General features: G+C 39.3%; 1 protein-coding gene across 1 annotated transcript in view; it reads left to right on the top strand.

The window, feature by feature from the left end:
- Positions 1–108: 108 nt before the first annotated feature.
- gdpd5b (glycerophosphodiester phosphodiesterase domain containing 5b) overlaps positions 109–19,097 on the top strand; it is a 52,303-nt gene continuing 33,314 nt past the window's right edge. The window contains 2 exon segments of the mRNA XM_034114871.1: positions 109–502; positions 16,880–17,053. Coding sequence (XP_033970762.1) covers positions 16,937–17,053 — 117 coding nt within the window. The 5' untranslated portion in view covers positions 109–502; positions 16,880–16,936.

The raw sequence follows: 19,097 nt of genomic DNA, 5'->3' as shown, positions 1-19,097 counted from the left end.
AAGTGTAGTTCTTTGTACTTTCGCTGGGCCCTGAACGCGCGGACAGGGAGTAAAGTCAGCCAGGACGGTGACGCTCACTGACTGTACAGGAGGACTGGAGATAAAAAGACCGAAATACACTCCTCCCACCAGTCAGTACATTGAATTACCGGTGAATGTGTCTCTGCTCACACTGATAACGCGGAGCTTTTATTTCCAAAGCGAACCAAAACACACACAGAGGACGGAGAAACTGACATTATGAAACGGGACTTATTTTGGCCAACGTTCCACCGTTGCCATTGACACCGTCCGGTTTTCTCCTTTTGTTTTTCGGTGTAAAACTTCGGCTCTGTCAGCATTTACCGCTACCGACCACCCACCTCTCACTCGGTACCTTTCACACGGGTTGTCCCCGTTTGACTTTCGGGTGTGGTGGCATTTTTAACGGGCAGAAAGAGAAAAAAAAACTTCACCGTGTGCCGTAAAACGAACTGAATCAAAGAAAAGTGGAAGCAGACAGGTGAGTGTGTGTTGTGTGTAACGGTATTTGTGGTGTTTATTTACCTGTCGTTTAGTTTTATAGCATCATTAGTAGACCGTTTTAACATTTCAGAACATTTTAGCACTTTATTTCTATATGTTCACAAATAATGTGAATAGGACTTTATACCATTCCTCTAACAGTTAAACAGTCTAACAAGCTAATAATGCCCACCAGAAGTTATTAAGATTTAAATGTGTATTTCCTGTCTTTATAATAGTTGCATCTTTTGGCATCCTCACTTATAACATATGTGGCTGTTGTGTACTAGTTTCAACTATTTCTTAATTAATGTAATAATGTTTTACCAATCACAACCCTGTAAACTCAGTAGTTATCCCACTGTTAACTGAGGTCTCATGTGCATCCAAATACATTGGACACGCCCATGATGTTTGTATGCCATACATTCCTGTATCCCCCTTTTTATGAATACATAAATTGATTCCCACATTCTCAGTTTAGTGCATATTACAAAATAGCACGTGTATTGGCATAATGCAGGTTAAGCTACAGAGTCTTCAGGTGGACTTCTTCCATATGCACACTGTATGCACTTACTTGCATAGTTGATGACACCATTAATTTTTCTTTGGAAATTGAAAGCTTGTTATATGGCTTTCCGGTTGTGTTTGTATTCCAAGAAAGATTGCATGCTGTCAGATAGTGCAGAACATGGGATCACTTACAACATTTTATATTATTTAGAACTTCATTAGAGAGTTTAATCTAGTCACAAAAAACCTTTGGCCATTGGAGAAGATCCATTTGGTGCATGGTCTCTTCATCCTTCTTGACTGTTTGACATATCCCATCTGTCACTACTACACCTCCAGTAAAAACAGCTTACACTTATTTGATTTAGGTAAAGCTCTTAAGTTAAGATGACATTTAATTTGTATCCTCTCGGCATGCCAATAACTGCTTTTAAAGAGATTAGAAACTGTTTGCTTTTAAAATAAAATAAAAGACGGACAACTCAGGCAGGACATGTTTTCTTATCTATAAATGGATTGCAGAAGCTTTGGGCTGGAGTGTGCAGAATAGTACTTTGCTAACTCCTTTTGGCTCGTACAGTACAATACTCTATATGCCGTCTGCATAGTAAGTGGGGCTCCTGTCCTGAAAGCAGCCATCACTATGAAAATGTTTTCAGATCTTGACATTGAAACTCAGATTGCATGACACGTGAAATAATAAACATCACTCTTGACATTCATTGCTCCAATTTCAACTTGGGGATTTCACAAAATGATTCAAAGGTTGACATTTTGACGTTAGTTGAGAAACTGTGATGTAACATACTGTACACACTTCTACAGTTCTTGTATTGGAGTTACGGGTAAGGTGTAATGTTTTACTAATGCACGGCCCAGCTGAAAAGACGTAGGCTTGTTTAAAGCTTTAAATATCCGTATTGTTATTTTAGAAGAGTCAATCCAGAATAGAGGGTGATATAATAGGTCACAAAAGGGAGGAATGTAATGCTGCGTTCACAGGAGCGAGCCACATACTGGTTACCAACTCTTGCACACAGTTTTGTAGATGAAGCTTTTTAAATCTTTCCTTATCTAGTTTTCAAGTTGGGCTGAACAACTAATCAAAATGGTATCGAATATACACTATATTCAAGAAAACATTTGTTTCAAAATGGCATTCTGAATTAATTGCGCTCTTGTGTTGCTGCAGTTATTTCCCTGCCTCCAAATTGTGTTTTCAGTCTTAAGACAATCATAAAACATTTGCAATATCACAGTTAGGTATTAAAAAAAATGGTTCAGCCCTGCTTTCAAATAACATGCATGTTGTAGTTGTTGCTGATTACACATGTTTAGTTGCTCCGTGTAGACCGTAGTTGACCCTATTGTCCATTTTAGTCGAGTATTGATTCTGTGTCCTCGCCATTCTGCTTTGCCCTGCTTGTATAACTGCCACAGTGTGTATACAGTTCCCGTAAATAGCTGCAAGAAACATACCCAACTAACAATAAATCCAATATCCTTTATGATCTTTTCTGGCTTCATAATACAAAAGAAACATCACGTGGTCCGTCGAAGCTGTGCAGCGTTATCCAGAGGGAGTGCAAGTCTGACTTGTTATAAAGGACCTGTTATTATTGGCTGCCCTGTAGCAGTGAAGTCCAGCTATCTCTGGCTCTCTCTCTCTCACTTGCAAACAAACACACACATGCACTCCTCTTCTGTGCCTTGCCACAGTTAGGAGAATGAACTTCCAACAAGAGCTGGCACTCTTCTGCAAGTGTTTGCTATACATTACATGTTACTTTTACATTACATGTTACTTGTTAGATGCTTTTATCCAAAGCGACTTACATACTCAATACTGTGGGCAATCCCCACAGGAGCAAATTGTGGTGAAGTGTCTTGCCCAGGGACACAACGACATGCTGACTGCAGTGGGGTTTGAACCTGTGACCATCTGATCCCCAATAGAATAATAGAATATACATTTCTATTACCTTTTTATGAAAAAGTAGTATATGATTTCCACATGGTTTGAACTAGGGCTGCACATTATTGGAAAAAACTGACATTGCGATATTTTCTTCCCCTGCGATATATATATATATATATATTGCGATATGAAAAAATACAGGAATTGAAGAAAAGACAGTTTTTTTTTGTCCGCAAACCATCCTTTCTTGAACTTTATTGCTATACAATTTTTTTTTTTTTTTAACAATATTTAACCAGATGAAGGATTTTAGTCACGGACTTCTGGATCTTAAGTTATCAGAGCAACGAGCTAGCTCGGTTATCCTGCTGTGATCTGATCAAGAATGATTGTGATTGGTGGTTTGCTGTGCATGCAGAGCCTGCATGTCACTCACTCAAGTACCCCTGACATGAGAGCCGCGTGAGTTTTCCTTTTGTAGCAAGCAGCAAAATAATTGTAACATGACGTGTTTGAGTTCATTTGCCTAATTAATATCGCATGTCCTAAAAAAAAAATTGCACGTCCTGCGATGTCAATATCGCGCATGAGCATAACGCGATTATCGTCACGACACGATATATCGTGCAGCCCTAGTTCGAACCACAATAGCAGAAATTCAATGCAAAAGTAATGGCAAGTAAATTGGAGTTATTGACTTTTGAAAATAAGAAATAACCCACATGTACATAACAGCCTTGACTCAGTCCAGGACTATCATTTCCATAGTACTTTAGGTCAAACTGCTAGTTTATTCAAACCAATTTTCCTTTGTGCAAATACCTTTTCTCTCAATCTTTGAATAACAGCAATTGGGGTGAAGTGTTGCTGAGCAGTGAAAGGCTTTGCAGTATGAGCTGATCTGATTGTGATTTGTTGGAGGTTTGTAAGGTCTATACGTTTTGAAGGTTTCATGGAAATGTAGATGACTAAAACTAGCACAAGTCCATTTCAAAGCGCAAGTCAATGACATGCAGTCACATAATAGGGTAAACAAGCCTTCTCAACAGACACTGAATATAACCAACAATATATTAAAATTGGATGATTGATTGGCTAAAATGTCGAAAAATCATAGATTTTTGTCTGCATGTGTCATCAGATGCTTACTCAGCATCTTTCAGTCTGTAGTTCTCTATCTATCAAAAGACATGATGGGTTAGGGGTGTGTAAAGCAACATTAATGCAAAGTTACTTGCAACATTTCCTAGAATATCTTTTACACTGAGAGTTGTGAACTAAACAAATAAGGGTTTGTTCACATTTACGGAAGCTTGGTTTCCAGAAAAATAGTCATAATACCTATACCTAATGTCCTCTGAACAAGTCCCCTTTCTGTCAAAGATGCTTGATATTTACTATTCATATCAGATACTTTCGTTATGAAGTTAAGCATTTGACAATGAAAACTGTGAGACGATACTAAACCTTCTGACAGATTGTTGTTAAGTGCGAGCCCACAGTAAAAGTCAAACTTATAGAAAACGTCACTTTCTTTGCCTCACCTTGTTTGTTCAGGTAGCATTCCCAAGGCTAATTGCTATTAATGTAACCCTCATAGGAACACAGGAGTCTTTGGTTCGCCCTCATTGCTGGTTTGCAACTTGAGCTCTCTTCAAAGTCCAAGGGCTCAGACAAACTGGGAGGTGCACAGTTATTTTGTCAAAGCTGAGGCTCCGCTTTGAAAAAAGGCAAGAATACCTACTTGACTGGATAACAAGTCTGCTTGTTTTTCTTTCATTCTTAGGGATATTCCCACCACTTGAGACCCACCACCACTGAGTTCAAATGTAAAAAGAGAATCAGGTGTCTATTATAGATTTTCATAATGTCTGGAAATTGGAAAAGCAAAGTCGCTTTTTTCAAATTAAGTTTCATTAAGCTGATGCTTTAATCCAAAGCGACTTACAATAAGTGCATTAAACCATGAATATACAAACTCCAAAAAAACAAGTATCCTGTAGGTGCATTAGCTTTTAATAAGTGCTACTGCATTAGCTTGAAATACGCCAGACTTTTCGTGAGAAGAAGTGAGATTTTGTATTTATTTCTGGCCGATGGGCAGTGGAAACAGGTGGGTTTTCTGTCTGCGACGGAAGTTGTGTTGGATTTTCTGCTGTCCTGATATCAATGGGAAGCTTGTTCTACCATTTCGGAACCAAGATAGCAAACAGCCGTGTTTCTGTAGAGGGGTTACTTGTTTTTTTATAATGATTGTATTATTGATATTTGTTTCTTTTGTGTAATTATCTTTGTTATAAAATCTAAGACTCCACATGTTCGGATGAGGAAGAATCTCTCATGCCAAGTCCACCATAGTGGCACCTGCTGGTCTGGCCCTGCCTCCGGGGCCCAGGCAGCAGGCGCAGTAGAGGACATAACTTGGTGTGATGTCAACACACAGATGGTGGTGTAGAGCCCTCATGTAGACATACAGATGGCACCTTGATAAAAAACATAGTCCAACTACAACAGTCGGACGCCGGAGTGAACTGATCCAATGGAGTTGTCCATTTGCCACACACAGTATAACAATGGTTCCCACCACTTCTCTGCATGCCACGGATATCTTTGTCAGCTGTTTGCGTTCCAGGCCACAGTATCAGCACTACAGTATCACCTATGATTATGAACCAACCCAGAATCCTTTCTCCTAACCCCAATAGGCAGACCGGCCAGGAGGGGTCCAGACATTAGCCTTTTTTTCAATTCTTTAGATTTGTTCTAGCCCGAGTAAACAGCAGGCAACATTGGGTCATGGCAAGAATGATTCATTGCTACAAACTGACGAGTCAATAGTGCTAAGAACACAAAACATAGTTTTTATCCCATCAAGTACAATCTCTGATTTCTCTTGTTTACAACTTAGCAGCCCTAAAGAACCATTCATTAACATCATTTGGAAATCTGTATGTTGTCTGCCTCTATGAAACCAAGGCAATTCTCAGCAATGTATGCATGTGATTTTGACTGGTCAGGGGCCCCACATCCCCCTCTCTGTTGACTGGCATTTTATGGCAAAAGCAGCTGTGAAAGCAGAAACATTTGTTGAATAAAATGGTGTAGGTTCAACTATATGGGGGAACTGTAATAAAGTTAGTGAAGCCTCGGATGAAGTGTTACAAGTAGTCTGTGGACTAATTGGTTGTAAAGGAATGCATTTTTGTTGCAGTTACACTCTTTCACATATTATGCTTTATATAGATGTGTAAAAAGACATTTCTCTAGAAAATGGACTGTAATCCTACACTCCAAGTCAAGGTTGTGTCAAAGTGAGTAGTCAAAGCATACCAATTTAACTTAGGTTACAGGCAGCATTTATTTTATGTGTAACTTTAATTTGTTGTTTTTGAAGGATAACACTTCATAGAAAAAACATTTTGCTCCATCCATTTTAAATCGAAATCAAATAATGACCCAATTACCAAAATTAGATAACAAGATACCCAAAGATTCCCATCCGAAAGTAAAAAACTGTCTAGGTTTTCTCACCTTTTACCAAATGAGGGTGCTCATACCGGGCTAACTGGGCATGAAAGCTTAAAGCTTTGTTGTCTTTGATTACCAAAGCTTTAATAACTGACGAGAGAGAACATCAACTCCAGATGAAAATGTGGTTCTGAAGCTGCTTAGCAAGAAACCTCTTCATATACGGCTTGAACACAGTATCCAGATGTAGTTTACCTGTGGCTGGTTATAACGCCAACACCAAGCTCCCCCCAAAATGCCCTTTTGACCTGGCTTTCTTTCTGTCCCTAACATACCTACCTTGTGTCTTTGTAGAAAAAGATGTCACGAAAACTCTGGTTCTCACCTTTGCACTCATCACTATTGTTTGCTTTATTCTTTTGCATTTTGTACCATCCTAGTGGCATGTCTCTACGGCAATGCGGTCTGCCCATTGGTCCAACACTTACGGCCTTAATGAAATATCCCCACAGTTCGTTCATGGATTGCAAACTGAGGACATTCCTGTAAACCAGCCTCAGCTGTCATTTGTTGATACTGCTAATTGGCACATTTTAGGATGGTAATATGCTAACCTAACATGTATCAGCCTGTTAGAATTGACAATTGTAGCATTTAGCTTGAAGCACCACTTTGCAGAGGGCTGCCATGTTTTCCTTAGTCACATCCAGACATTTAGCTTTAATTGATATATTCTTGTCAGCTTAAAAAGCAGTGTGGGCAGCAGGAACACAGACATCCGGCTCCAGTCTGTGCGTCCAACTCAGTCCTAAGTTCTTTATTATCTGGCACTCTTCTCTGCAGGATCCATCTCCTGCCCTGAGTGCTTCCCTTCACTATCCCTCCAGACATTGGAAATCACAGACTGTACTTAAGTTGATGAGGAAAGTGTGGTGCGAATGTGGACTAGGATCAGTGTCTTTTAGGGCTGTCCCGAATACCATTTTCCGGGCTCCGGATACTCTGTAGTAATCAGCAGCGAATATTCAGATATTCGGCCCGCGCATATTTTGTATGGACATGCTTTTATTTTTAAGGAGAGTTAGCGCTGTTGACAGGAAGTTGTTGTTGCTATGGAAACAACGTGTCGGAGATTAACGGAGAAAACGTAATATCTACATATAAAGACGGAGAAAGTAAACGATAAAGTTTATGGTTAAGTGTTTGCACCCCCCGAAGAGGCACAAGCTCTTACGTTGATATTGGTGATTTCAATCAATTCTATTTGGCAGCCGCAGTGCAGCTGTATTCGGGTACAGCCCTAGTGTCTCTACGGTGATCATTGTTCAAACCCACACACCATCAGCTGCCTGGCTCCTCACAGCAGGAAAGGGATGGGATCGTTTTCTGGGGGGAAGTTGGCACCTTTTCATTTCCACCTCTCCAACAGAAATGAGTTTCTTGGTGGTCCCTTGACAACATACTTGAAAACAGAGGAATTCTCCCGCCTGTGGCCTTACACCTAGTAGATTTCACTTGATGGATGTTGCTCATATTGTAGTTTCTTATTTGCTTGGTACATTGAGCCAGACCTCAGGGGAAAAGCACAGTATTTCCAGTACCTGAAACACCTAAATCAATAACGACTATCCCCGCCATCCACAAGGTTGCACAAAGCTGCTTATCTGGCTTAATGTTTCTCTTTACCTACTTTGCTTTGTCAAGCACTGTCCCTGCAGCATCACATCAAGACACTTCTCTATCAAATCACCTTTTCTTATAAACCGAACCATTCTTCAGTCAATGAAGGCGGCTTCTTATTATACTGTATAATGAAGCCCACCCTTCAGAGAATATGTTTGCCTCCAGATGAAAAACGAGAGCAATATCTTCACATATCACTTGACCTACTTATGCCTCCGTGGTTTCGTCCGCACTGAAATGACTGGGTGGATTTCTCTCTCTTTTTCCGGTCATTCATTTGTTTTGTTTTGCTATATAAATGGAAACGAGTGACAGTAATGATGCTTCTCTTCCTTTCTGTCATCAAAGGTGTAAATGAAGAAATTGATGGAGTGTGATTAGATAAATCTCTGACCCATATTTGTATTGGATTGATGCGCTGTCACCTTGATAAGCAAAGTGTCAGATTGTCTGGATGTTTAGCTACAATACTCCTTCCACCAGCTTTACTAATTATTCTATTATGTGCAAATACTGTGGTTGACATATTGTCAGTCGTTCCATGCTGTCGGCCAGTTTGAAAGTATCTCGCCTCAAAATAATTAATTCTTCTCAAATGCTTTGAGTTGCAGTTGCACTACCTTGTATGGCACAGCGCTAGAGCCTTTTTAAATCTCAGGTTTAATGTAAGACTTTGAAATTGGGAGCTGCTGTGAAGACTCCTTGGCTCAAAATTCAGAAGAAAAAAACTCCAGTCTTTGTAACAGTTAGCAGTTTAATGATCCCCATCAAACACTGGTTCATTATGTGTTTTTGTTTTATGGTCATATTTATGTATTGCCTATTTCTAAAGCTCTCCTAAGTATCAAAGAATACATTTCCCTAAAGATTATTGCTTACAAATGGATCTATTTGTTTCAGAGTCAATAACCATTAAAAACAAATCATGACCTGTCGGAATCATGAGCACAGAAAGAATATTAACACCCAAGAACCATGGAATAAGAGTTTTGCAATACTCCTCTATCATCGTTTGTGAGGCCAGAATGTTCTGGCACCATTGCCTCTCAACAAGTATGTGTTGAATACTCAATTTTTTCATCGTAATGTCACTAGCCTGAGAGAGCAGTAGAACATCGATGATACCGCATATCAACCTAGGTCCTGTATGCTTGGAAATAAATCTGCATTAATTATCATGAATATTCTGGCGGAATATGTCAAGGAATATTCCCTTAGGTCATCAAGACGACTTCAAACAAGTATTGCTGGCCAAGACCCATAAAGATGTCGCCAGTCTCACGGCAGCATGCCTACTATTTAAAGATTCACTGCACACACCACACCTCCACCCAGAGCCTCTGGCAGCTTACCTGCTGAAAAGTAACAAGACAAAGTATTTCATAAAGATATCTAGCAAAAGTCATTGATTTAATGTGTATTTATTAAATAAAATCATAAATCAAATAGACAAATAAATAATACATCTTTACATTAAAACGGATGGTTGTCTAGAAATGACTTCACACGAGAAAATCCCCCTTATCCGGTGTTAAAAATAAAGACCTTGGGAATCATTTTCCTGACGTCAACCTTTTCTAAAATAAGGGCCAAACTGCTCGTTAGCCAGGATGCACGTAAGTCTGCATAGTCAGTGCTTACTTGTGTTTTTGCTTACCTGCAGCTACCTAATCAGTATCTCCACCTTCACCTTCTAAAACTGTGTGAAAGCAAGCTGCTAATGATTACACCTTTCTAATTGGGGGCTCTAGCAAAGTGTAATCAATCAATGTGATTGGTTCCAACATTTATCAGTCATGTATCTCCCAAAACAAGGAGGTGCCCAATAAATCCAAAGATGAGATGCTTAGATAGAGCTGATATATAATTTATTTAAAAGAAAAACGTTGCAGATGAGTGACACTTTTAGCACGCTTAGAGTATATCAGTTTATTTTATAATACATATGCAATGTTTGTCAGCAACTGGCACATCTGAGTGGACAAAGTGAGAGTGGTTAGTGGTGGGACTTAATGGTAAACTGTGGATAAACAGAAGCTGTGGGCTCAAAGCCTTTTCGGCATTGACTCATGGGAGTGATTTATGTTGAGGTTTGATTCGAATGATGTAAATTAATTGTGTTGTGTTGCATTCAGGGTTAGATTGAAGCATGCCAAACATTATTTTAGTTGGGTAATGGAGAGGCTTTCTGCAGGAACTGGCATAAACAGCTGCATTTATATTGCACTGCATTGTTAATACATAACCTACAACACCTTAAAACCACCAAAAGTATTTTGTACGCTCCTTTCCTGAGCTTACAACCTCATCTACAAGGTCTAGTTAGTTTTCACACGTTCCTGTTACAGTGTCAAGTGAGTTTGAAAACGCAATGTAAAAGAAAATTGTTCTTTTTATTCATTCTTGTGAGCCAGATTTCTTTGTATAGCAATAGGAAAATGCTGCTGGGTGCCTGAATTAAAACATTCCTATCTTTTCCATGTTCCCACAAAGTAATCTGGTAATGTGCTTGTGTTGTCATGTGTAATTATTGTTGTGAAATTAGAGGTTTTCCATTGCTCTACGATCGAGAGCGACCCAGCTGGTGTTTTAAGGTTGAATCTTCCTGCTGTGTTAAAGGTGGGGTCGGTAATTCACTTCAGAAACACTTTTTGTTATATTCCATGGAATGCTCTTAACATCCCGATAGCAATGAATATATGAAATGCTTTGACAATAAATACATAAAAAAATGTCATCTGTGGAAGCCGTGGCGCTGTAAAAAGCACGACCAATCATCTGAGCCGGCCCGGCTAAAATAACTGGATGGCCTACCTGCCTGTCAGCCTTCCATCTCGTGCACAAACTTATCTCGTGCCCTCATTGGTCACGTGCACGTTCGTGTGTGTTGGAGGAGGGGCTCTGTAAGGAAGTCTGAAGGAGGGGGCAGATTTTTTTCGGTTGTGTACTTTCAAATTCTATCGCACTCGAGCTGGTTTCTCCATGCTTACCTACCCTACCTTTAATAAGACAGTACATGGTGTGGATGCAGTTTTTTGTTTTAGTATTTAGTAGAAGAAACTGAATTCATAATTGGAGGGCCTCAGACGTCATTTACCGTGAATTGACCCGGCCGAGAGAAGCCTTGTTACCTCAATTGTTATCTTAATCTACTATTTATTTTGAGACCATAGTTTCCCCCTGCCTGAGATATAGCAGTAAAGTGTGAACATTCATACACACAATATCAGATGTTTGGTTTCCGAGGAAACAGCCTTGGCTTTGACGCATGGAAAGAGAAATTAAAGTAAGCAATGGGAAGCTTATCTTTATCTGTGCTCAACCGTTGTTTAAAAAGCTGATGACATGTTCTTATTTAGCCTTTCAGGATAGATGAAGCCAGAATTGGCCTTTTTTTTTTAGACTTTTCGTCAGAACGTAGTGCACTTGTCACATGATTTAATTCTTCAAGTTAAATTTGAAATGAGAAAATCTTACATTTTGGACCATTGATTCACAATTTACGACACTGTTACCAACTGACACAACACAATAATGACTCAACCAATTGCCGATACATAAACGCCTGTTTGTTTACTGTTCTAACACAGTTTGTTTAGCTCAAACAGAAAACGAGGTGAGTAACATGAGAGGTACCAAGAGTATTACTTGGAAGGCAAAGGATCTTTCGTGAGTTTATTTTTAAATATTGCCAAGACTCCAAGTATATTTTCTACAGCGAGTGCTGAGGCAGCGCCAACAGCTCTGATGTATAATGACTCTCTCATTGCTTGTTATAATGGGCTTTATCACCCATGTGTCACTAATCAACTCCCTCACAGCATCTTCTGATGCCACATGGTTCAGATAAGTCTCCATGGAGCTGTGTTACTCGGTATCCAATACACACCTTAGCAATTCAGATCATTCAAAACATGAAGGGGATCAGGAAAGGACTAAGTGGAGGACGATTTACAGAGAAGAAGTGGATCACTTAATGAAATGTAGGTAGAAATGTGTGTGTTATGAATTTTTAAAAACAGATTGCGGCTTTAATGACCTTCATCAAAGTGAAGGTCATTAAATATATATATCATTATGTGTTGTCTCCAAATTCAAAAAAAAAATGCCTTTGGTTGTAAGTAGCAAGATATCATTAGGATTGAATTGATGCTATTACTCGATAATCAATACTCTTTAGCGGTCTGACGTATCAATACTATTACGGTTTCTTTTTCATTACTTAATAATTGCTAGTATATTTACACAAAAAAGAGTAAAACCAGACCAGGATAATCATTCATTTATATTTTAAATATGTCTACATGTTTATTCTAGAGCAGCAAAATATATGTTTACAACAGCAAAGTCTATAAAGGTACTATCATCTCACATTACTGCGTGAAGTTTAGAAAAGTAAAGAACGAAGACATCAGTCAATATCAGTCATTCTTCCTGTTCTTTCCTTCTTTCTCCCCCATCAGTGTTGAGGAGAATCTGCCTGCAGGTAGCGCTGGTAGGGGGGGGGGGGGGGGGGGGGGGGTCGGGCGGCGGGCGGCTGCTTTGACTCATGCCGAAGCTATGTTTACAAGATTTTGCCAAATGTTAAGATATCTGGAAATAAGCCGGGCTAGTAATGTGTTTGTGTAAAACAGTGGAATGAGATATACTAAAAGAGCAGATCAAAATATACCGGTTTTCTGTTAACCCTTATTCGACGGGTTTAATTATGAATTATTCGCTTTTCACTAATTTTCATCGCAATTACATTAACAATGAGGGTTGAAAGAGCTCATCCCCGTCACAGAGTAAAGGAGATGCTGCAGCATGATAATAAATGACGGCAAACCAAAAAAAGAACCGGAATTGTTGGAGCTTATCAACACAACAGTCTTGAACAATTTAGCTGAGTGTCTCATTTAATACTGTGTATGGTACCCAAGTGTAACTGTAATGCAGAAGTCTAATTTGTTGTGCATGTCGATTCTCAGAATGATTCGAAGATGAGTTAAATGTTTGAGTTTTGGACACACAATGGAAACATTGACATCGTAGTATTATGTTAAAGTCATCAGATCAGACACATTTTGTAGAAGGGTCTTGAAACAGCACTTATACTGTATGCGGACGTGTATTTTTCCCCTCAGTTGCCTGGTCAGGAGAAGACACTGTTTTCGGCTGGGAAAGTGCTGAAGCATTTCCTCCCCTGCAGACTGTTTTCCCTCTCTGTGCCTGTGATTGGAGGAAATGAGGCAGCAGAAAAGGGGATGACAACAGCCGTTTAGGGGTTTTCATGCAACCCTCAAAAAAATCATCTCTTCTTGTTCAGAGTCAGACAACTTGTGACAGACGCAAAGATTTTACGAAAGCTACTCGTGCTGCGGTGCAAAGCTTTGATCACTTGTTGATTTCACCTGTTTAATCTAATGCAGTCCTGATAGGATGAGTCCGCTAATACAATCTGAAATGGTGTTTAAACTCTCGGCATAGTAGATGTCTTTTATAAAAATGTGTGATGTGAAGCTCACCATCTCAGCTGAGCTTTTTTTGGCTCAAGAGTTAATCTTACAACCTCATTGCCCATGCTTTATTAAACTTTAACTTTGCCAATTCATCACAGTTTATAAAATATTTAATTGTGTCCTCTGGGTCATTTAGCTGATGAGTTTCTGTCAGACACTTTGCTGATAAAAGGATTAACTGCAGCACATTTCCTTCTGTCTTCATACAGCTCTGATGAGGGTTGGGGCAAATTTAACTCGGAAGTAAAATATGGATGACTCTTCCATCTCAAGGTGACAAATATGTGATCTCAGAGCTGCTCTCTCTAATTATGATAATCTTCAAATTAATTGGCTGTTTGATGAGCAGTGAAGTTGAAGGAGCAGTGAAGTTTGTGATATAAATGACACAACTGGCACAAATGGAAGATTTAAGAGGTAAACATGTTGTGAATTAAGCCGCGTGAGCCACTGTGCTGAAACGACATGCTGTGGATACAGGTCTGAACGTTACGATTTGTCAACAAGTGACAACACGACGTGCTGAAAGTGGTTGTTACTTTGCCTCGATGAACACGCAAATGGAGCTTTATTTTGTCAGCTGCACGATTGTTTTCGTCTTGTTCAACATGCCCAGACACATACACACGTTGGTCTGTCGTACGTTATTAGGAAGCGTGCATCATACACACACCCATCATTACAGCTCAGGCCTGCTAAGATGAATATTTAATCAAATGAATATGTTATGTAGTGTTTGGGTGTACATACTGCAGTAGGAAACATTAATTAAAAATCATATTTCATTTTTTTTTATTGAATTGTCAATGGATTTATTTTCATTTTTTTGAATTGTATCCAAGTTTATTTACTCCTATAAAACTATGAAGTGAAAAAAAGCTGAGCTGACAAAACAGCTTGTCCAAATGAAATACCTTTTAGTGAACAAATGATAAACCTGTGCCTTGCGTTAAAATAAGTGGAATTCAAAAATAATTCTCTTAAAAGTAGGTCAAATAGTTTTTGTGCTTTTAATATCTACAATGAATTTCATGACAGTTACTGGGACATTTTGATATTCCATGTCATAAACAGAAAGTCTGTCTAGTGAAATGCTCACCTGTTGTTCGAACCTTCTTCAAACTGCTTGACTCCTTAGAGCCCTGCTGCTCGATTCAAGGCTGGAAATGATGTGCTTACAAAGCTGTGATCTCCCTCAACCCGTCAGACATGATTTATTCATGAGACGCATCAGACAAGGATAATTGCTATGCTTGTTGTCAAGCCCTTCCTGATCTGATCAAGGTTCAAATCCCTGGTTGGCTGCACGACAGCTTGAGAATACAGCGATGCAGACTCTTAGTAAGATAATGTGATTATTTCTAGCACATTTTTCAGATTGTTTTAAACCAGGTTTTTTTCTTTCAATGCCTTCAGCTTGGTACACATTTCTCTGGCAGGGATGACAGCTGACAGTTAGCATTGCACTTGTATTTTTCTTTTGGATAATTGCAGCAAATATTCTCTGTGTCAAACACATGTCTCGACACATTCTTCAGCTGGTTTATCTTCAGATATTAAAAGCACTTTTATTATTTTTGAAGCGTAAATGCAATCGCAAATGGTACAGTAAGAAGCACAACCAGAGGTTAAATGGAGGGCTATAAACAAAACCACCACATTATTTCACGTCACTGCTACTACGATAAAGACAGTCTTGTGTTCTCTGTGATGCTGTTTAGTAGCCTCATTTAGCAACATGTTAGCTACTGCCTTTTTTATGACACTTAAACGCTTCAGAAATATCTGACTGGAATATATTCTGACATATCGTACAAATCACTTAAAAGTAGTTTTACCTAATTTCAGACATCTAACCAAAAACCCAATCACAAAACCCATTGACTTCAAAACGAGGGAACCGCAAGTACTCAAATGCTATCTTATTTTGGGGGTTTTAGTTCTCATTCTTGAGAATGCAAAAGATGTTGAGAAGCCTTTGTAGGTGGTAGATTAAAACGTAACATTTATATATTCAAGGCATTGTCTGTCAAGAGCATTGTGGTCCTGCTGAGGTGGGCTGGAATCATTGTACCCTTGGGTCAGGCCCGCCCTCCTCAGAGTTGCTAATAACAGGAAACATGGCCACTGCAGCAGATGCTAATGAGCAGCTGCCTAGAGTCTGAGACAGCCAGATTACAGCAAGAAGAGTGTAGTTAACATGCAGACCTGCTCTGAAACATCACATCTGACTTAGCCGCATGCTAGCTGTGCTTCCCAAACTGTTAAGAAGTGGTGTCGACAGTGTAAATGCTTCAGGGAACATGATTGCGTGCTTATAAAAAGTTGTTATCATGTTTGTTTGATTGTTATCAGCCGAGATAATCCATTCATTACACTCAGAATGTTATGCTTTCGATGTCACCAAGATGAACTTTTAACCGCAGATTGATCAGAGGCAGCACAACGGGCTCCACCATGTCTCAGGAGAGTGAGGTAAACTTGTGATAACAGCCAGCACTGCTGTAATACCGTTGTTGTTATTATAGCTCATTAGAGCCTCAATGACGACTCAGCAGCATTTCAAAGGGAGCACCGAGTTGTAGCTCTGCGTTTTCACTTCCAAAGCAGCCTGAATCGTTCTACCATTGTCAATAACTTAAAAATAGAAAGGCATAAAAGTAGTGCTGATTATTATTTTTAAAGTATCATGGTGCTCTGCTGCTCTTCCTGATAAAGAGGGTTTTTTTTTTGGTTCACTGCAACACAGAATTGGTTTTGTACCGCTCGCAGGTCTAGTTGGCACGTGGACCATTAACACTGTTAAAAGCGGCATGCATCGATTTTCATTCTGTAAGTTGAAGGGCTTTGCTAAAATGTCATTGTTGCATAACATCCTTGTTACGCCTGCTGGCCTGTTCTCTGCCTGGCCTTTCTTCTGGGCCTGACATAAAAGGGAGGGATGGGGCCTGCACGCTGTCTTTTGACCTAGATCTGGAGTGACTGTGATATATTCATGGTCACTGTAATTTACTAAATGGTGGGCTCACAAAGGCCTGTTCAAATGAATGTTCTTTTTTTTCCTTCTTGATCATATAGATGAGTCAGTTGTCAATGGAAACTAGCGCGGGGTAACGAGGTCTTAATTTAAGGCCGGGCTTTGTATCAGATGCTTTTCAGGTCAGCATGTGTTTTCCATCAAAGTGCCTGACGTGCTTCACTGTTTGTTCCATGGATTGATTTTTTTTGTCCCAACACTTTCGGAATCATGTTGTTAACATTGGAAATGCTTTTTGTTGTTTTTTTAAAGGATACCCCATAGTCAGTGGGATGTTCGAGCTCTGGATGCAGGACTGACTGAAGGAGCATGGTGAAACACCAACCCCTCCAGGTCTATGAGCGCCAGCTGTGTTTGTCCTGTATCACTGGGATCTACGGTTGCCGCTGGAAACGCTATCAACGTTCCCATGATGACACCACCAAGGTGAGAGGGGGAGAAAAATACGGTTTTGTGATGAGCGACACCAATTTGAATTTCTGCATTTCTGCTTGTACAGACAATAAAAAAAAACATTGTAGAAGTTGTGAGAAGATTGAGATGAACAACAAATCTAAAAGCTCACCTGAAAACTGTTGGAAAAAAGTTACTCGACAACATTCGATGTCTCCATAGTAACACACTCAAATGTTACTGTGTTGGTATGAAAGTGAAACATCACAGAAAAGGCACGCTGGTTGATTGCTTGTTTTTAACGAAATGGGAAACAATGTCCTCCGAGTACGCTACATCAGTGGTTCTCAAATGGGGGTACACGGACCCCTAGGGGTACGTTGGAGTACTGCAGGGGGTATGTGAGATTTATTTTATGTTAATGAAAAAAACAACATAAGTAATGCATTTAAACAAACTACTAATAGTAGATTAACTACTTTATTCAAAAGTTTACAGTAATTCTGGATAATAAAATGGGAAAAATATACGGGGTGCTCTCTTTTCCTCTCCCTCTCCTGACAGCCCGTCAGTCTTGTGCAGCTCGCTGAACCTGTAATAAGTGAACCGAAAGTAAAGAATAAATATATTTATAACTAGTTTAGCTAGTTCCAGAGTAGATAAACTAGCTAAGTGTGTTAGGTCTAACTCTTAGTGTATTTTGCTCCGCTCAACGGTCCGTCACAGCGGGGGGAGCTGTGATAATGCAGAGCTGCGTGTTCTCCGTCAGCAGCAGCTGATCTGATCTCTGATCTCTCTCTCTCATCCGGTTATACTTCACTCGCGTTTATGTCCAAATCTATCAGATCTAACTAGTTCTAGTTAATGATATGACTGCCTGCTTATCAAAGGACCTAAACAATAAGTGTTGCTTGGCAACGGCGTGTGGCCGCAAAGTATAGCGCAGCATTATGCTCATACAATGCTCATATATTTTTTTCTCTTCATTCCCCACGCCCCAAAATAAATAAATAAATAAATAAATAAATAAATAAATAAATATACAAATTTTAGGAAAAGTAACGAAATTTGAGCAGTGTGGGTTTTATATTAACAGTTACACATATTTCAAAACGCGAAGTGTAATAACTGCAGTGGCCTTCCTGTCACAGAGAATGACAAAGATCCTCAGTGAAGCACAAGCCCATGTTTCTCACTAAATTTTAAGTACAACTTATTAAAAAGATCAATTCAATGCAACTAATGTCATCTTAGTGTTATTGCATGATGTTGAAATTGGTTTGCCATGAATTTAGTGATGGATTGTAACATTTGAAATGTAGCATTTAAGTGTTTCTCAGTTACAAGGTTGTTGTTTTAATAAATCAGACACTGATGGTGCAAGGCTGTACTGTACCTCTTTATATAGGCATTTGTTCCCTAACAAATTGTTTTTGCGCTGATCAGGTTTTTTTTCAAAGGGGGTACATTATTGAAAAAAGTTTGAGAACCACTGCGCTACATCATCATTCCTTTTTTTTTAGTACTTGGTTACTGGATGAAACACATTACCAAAATGCATGTATTGTAGTCTCAAGATGCACTAGAATGATATTTGACTCAATCTGCAGCGTTATACTGTAAGTCTGAGTCTTTCACATCTTATATATTGATCTAGGTTTTACTGATGGCACGGATAGTTGGTTTGATACTTGGGTATATGGATTTGGCAAAATAATCACTGCTTAGCAAAGAAGTAGGACATAGAGCTGATATGATTATCTCACAAGATAATGATTGGCTGTATACACACTCCTATGTGCACCTCTGCTCATTCTCTTTCAGCAGTGATTGATACATGATAATGTCAGTCTCTGTAATTTCTCTTGTCAATGTCATTTCAATGAGAGCTGTACTACCCAGGGAGATCGATGGAAAATGATGTAACTTTTCAGCTTTTCAATAGCATGCCTCTTTCAAAATGTGAATTCCTTTTAGACGTTACAGTTTTCCTCATCTTCTCTCTACCTACATTTTGACAAACGTATAAAAAGGGATGGCAATCCTCTTTTTGGCTGCTGAATTTAAATGCGAGTCT

Source organism: Trematomus bernacchii, unplaced genomic scaffold (assembly GCF_902827165.1).
Source record: "Trematomus bernacchii unplaced genomic scaffold, fTreBer1.1, whole genome shotgun sequence".
NCBI classification, from domain to species: Eukaryota; Metazoa; Chordata; class Actinopteri; order Perciformes; family Nototheniidae; genus Trematomus; species Trematomus bernacchii.
The sequence above is the reverse complement of the archived record's forward strand: the minus strand, read 5'-3'. Positions and strand labels throughout refer to the sequence as shown.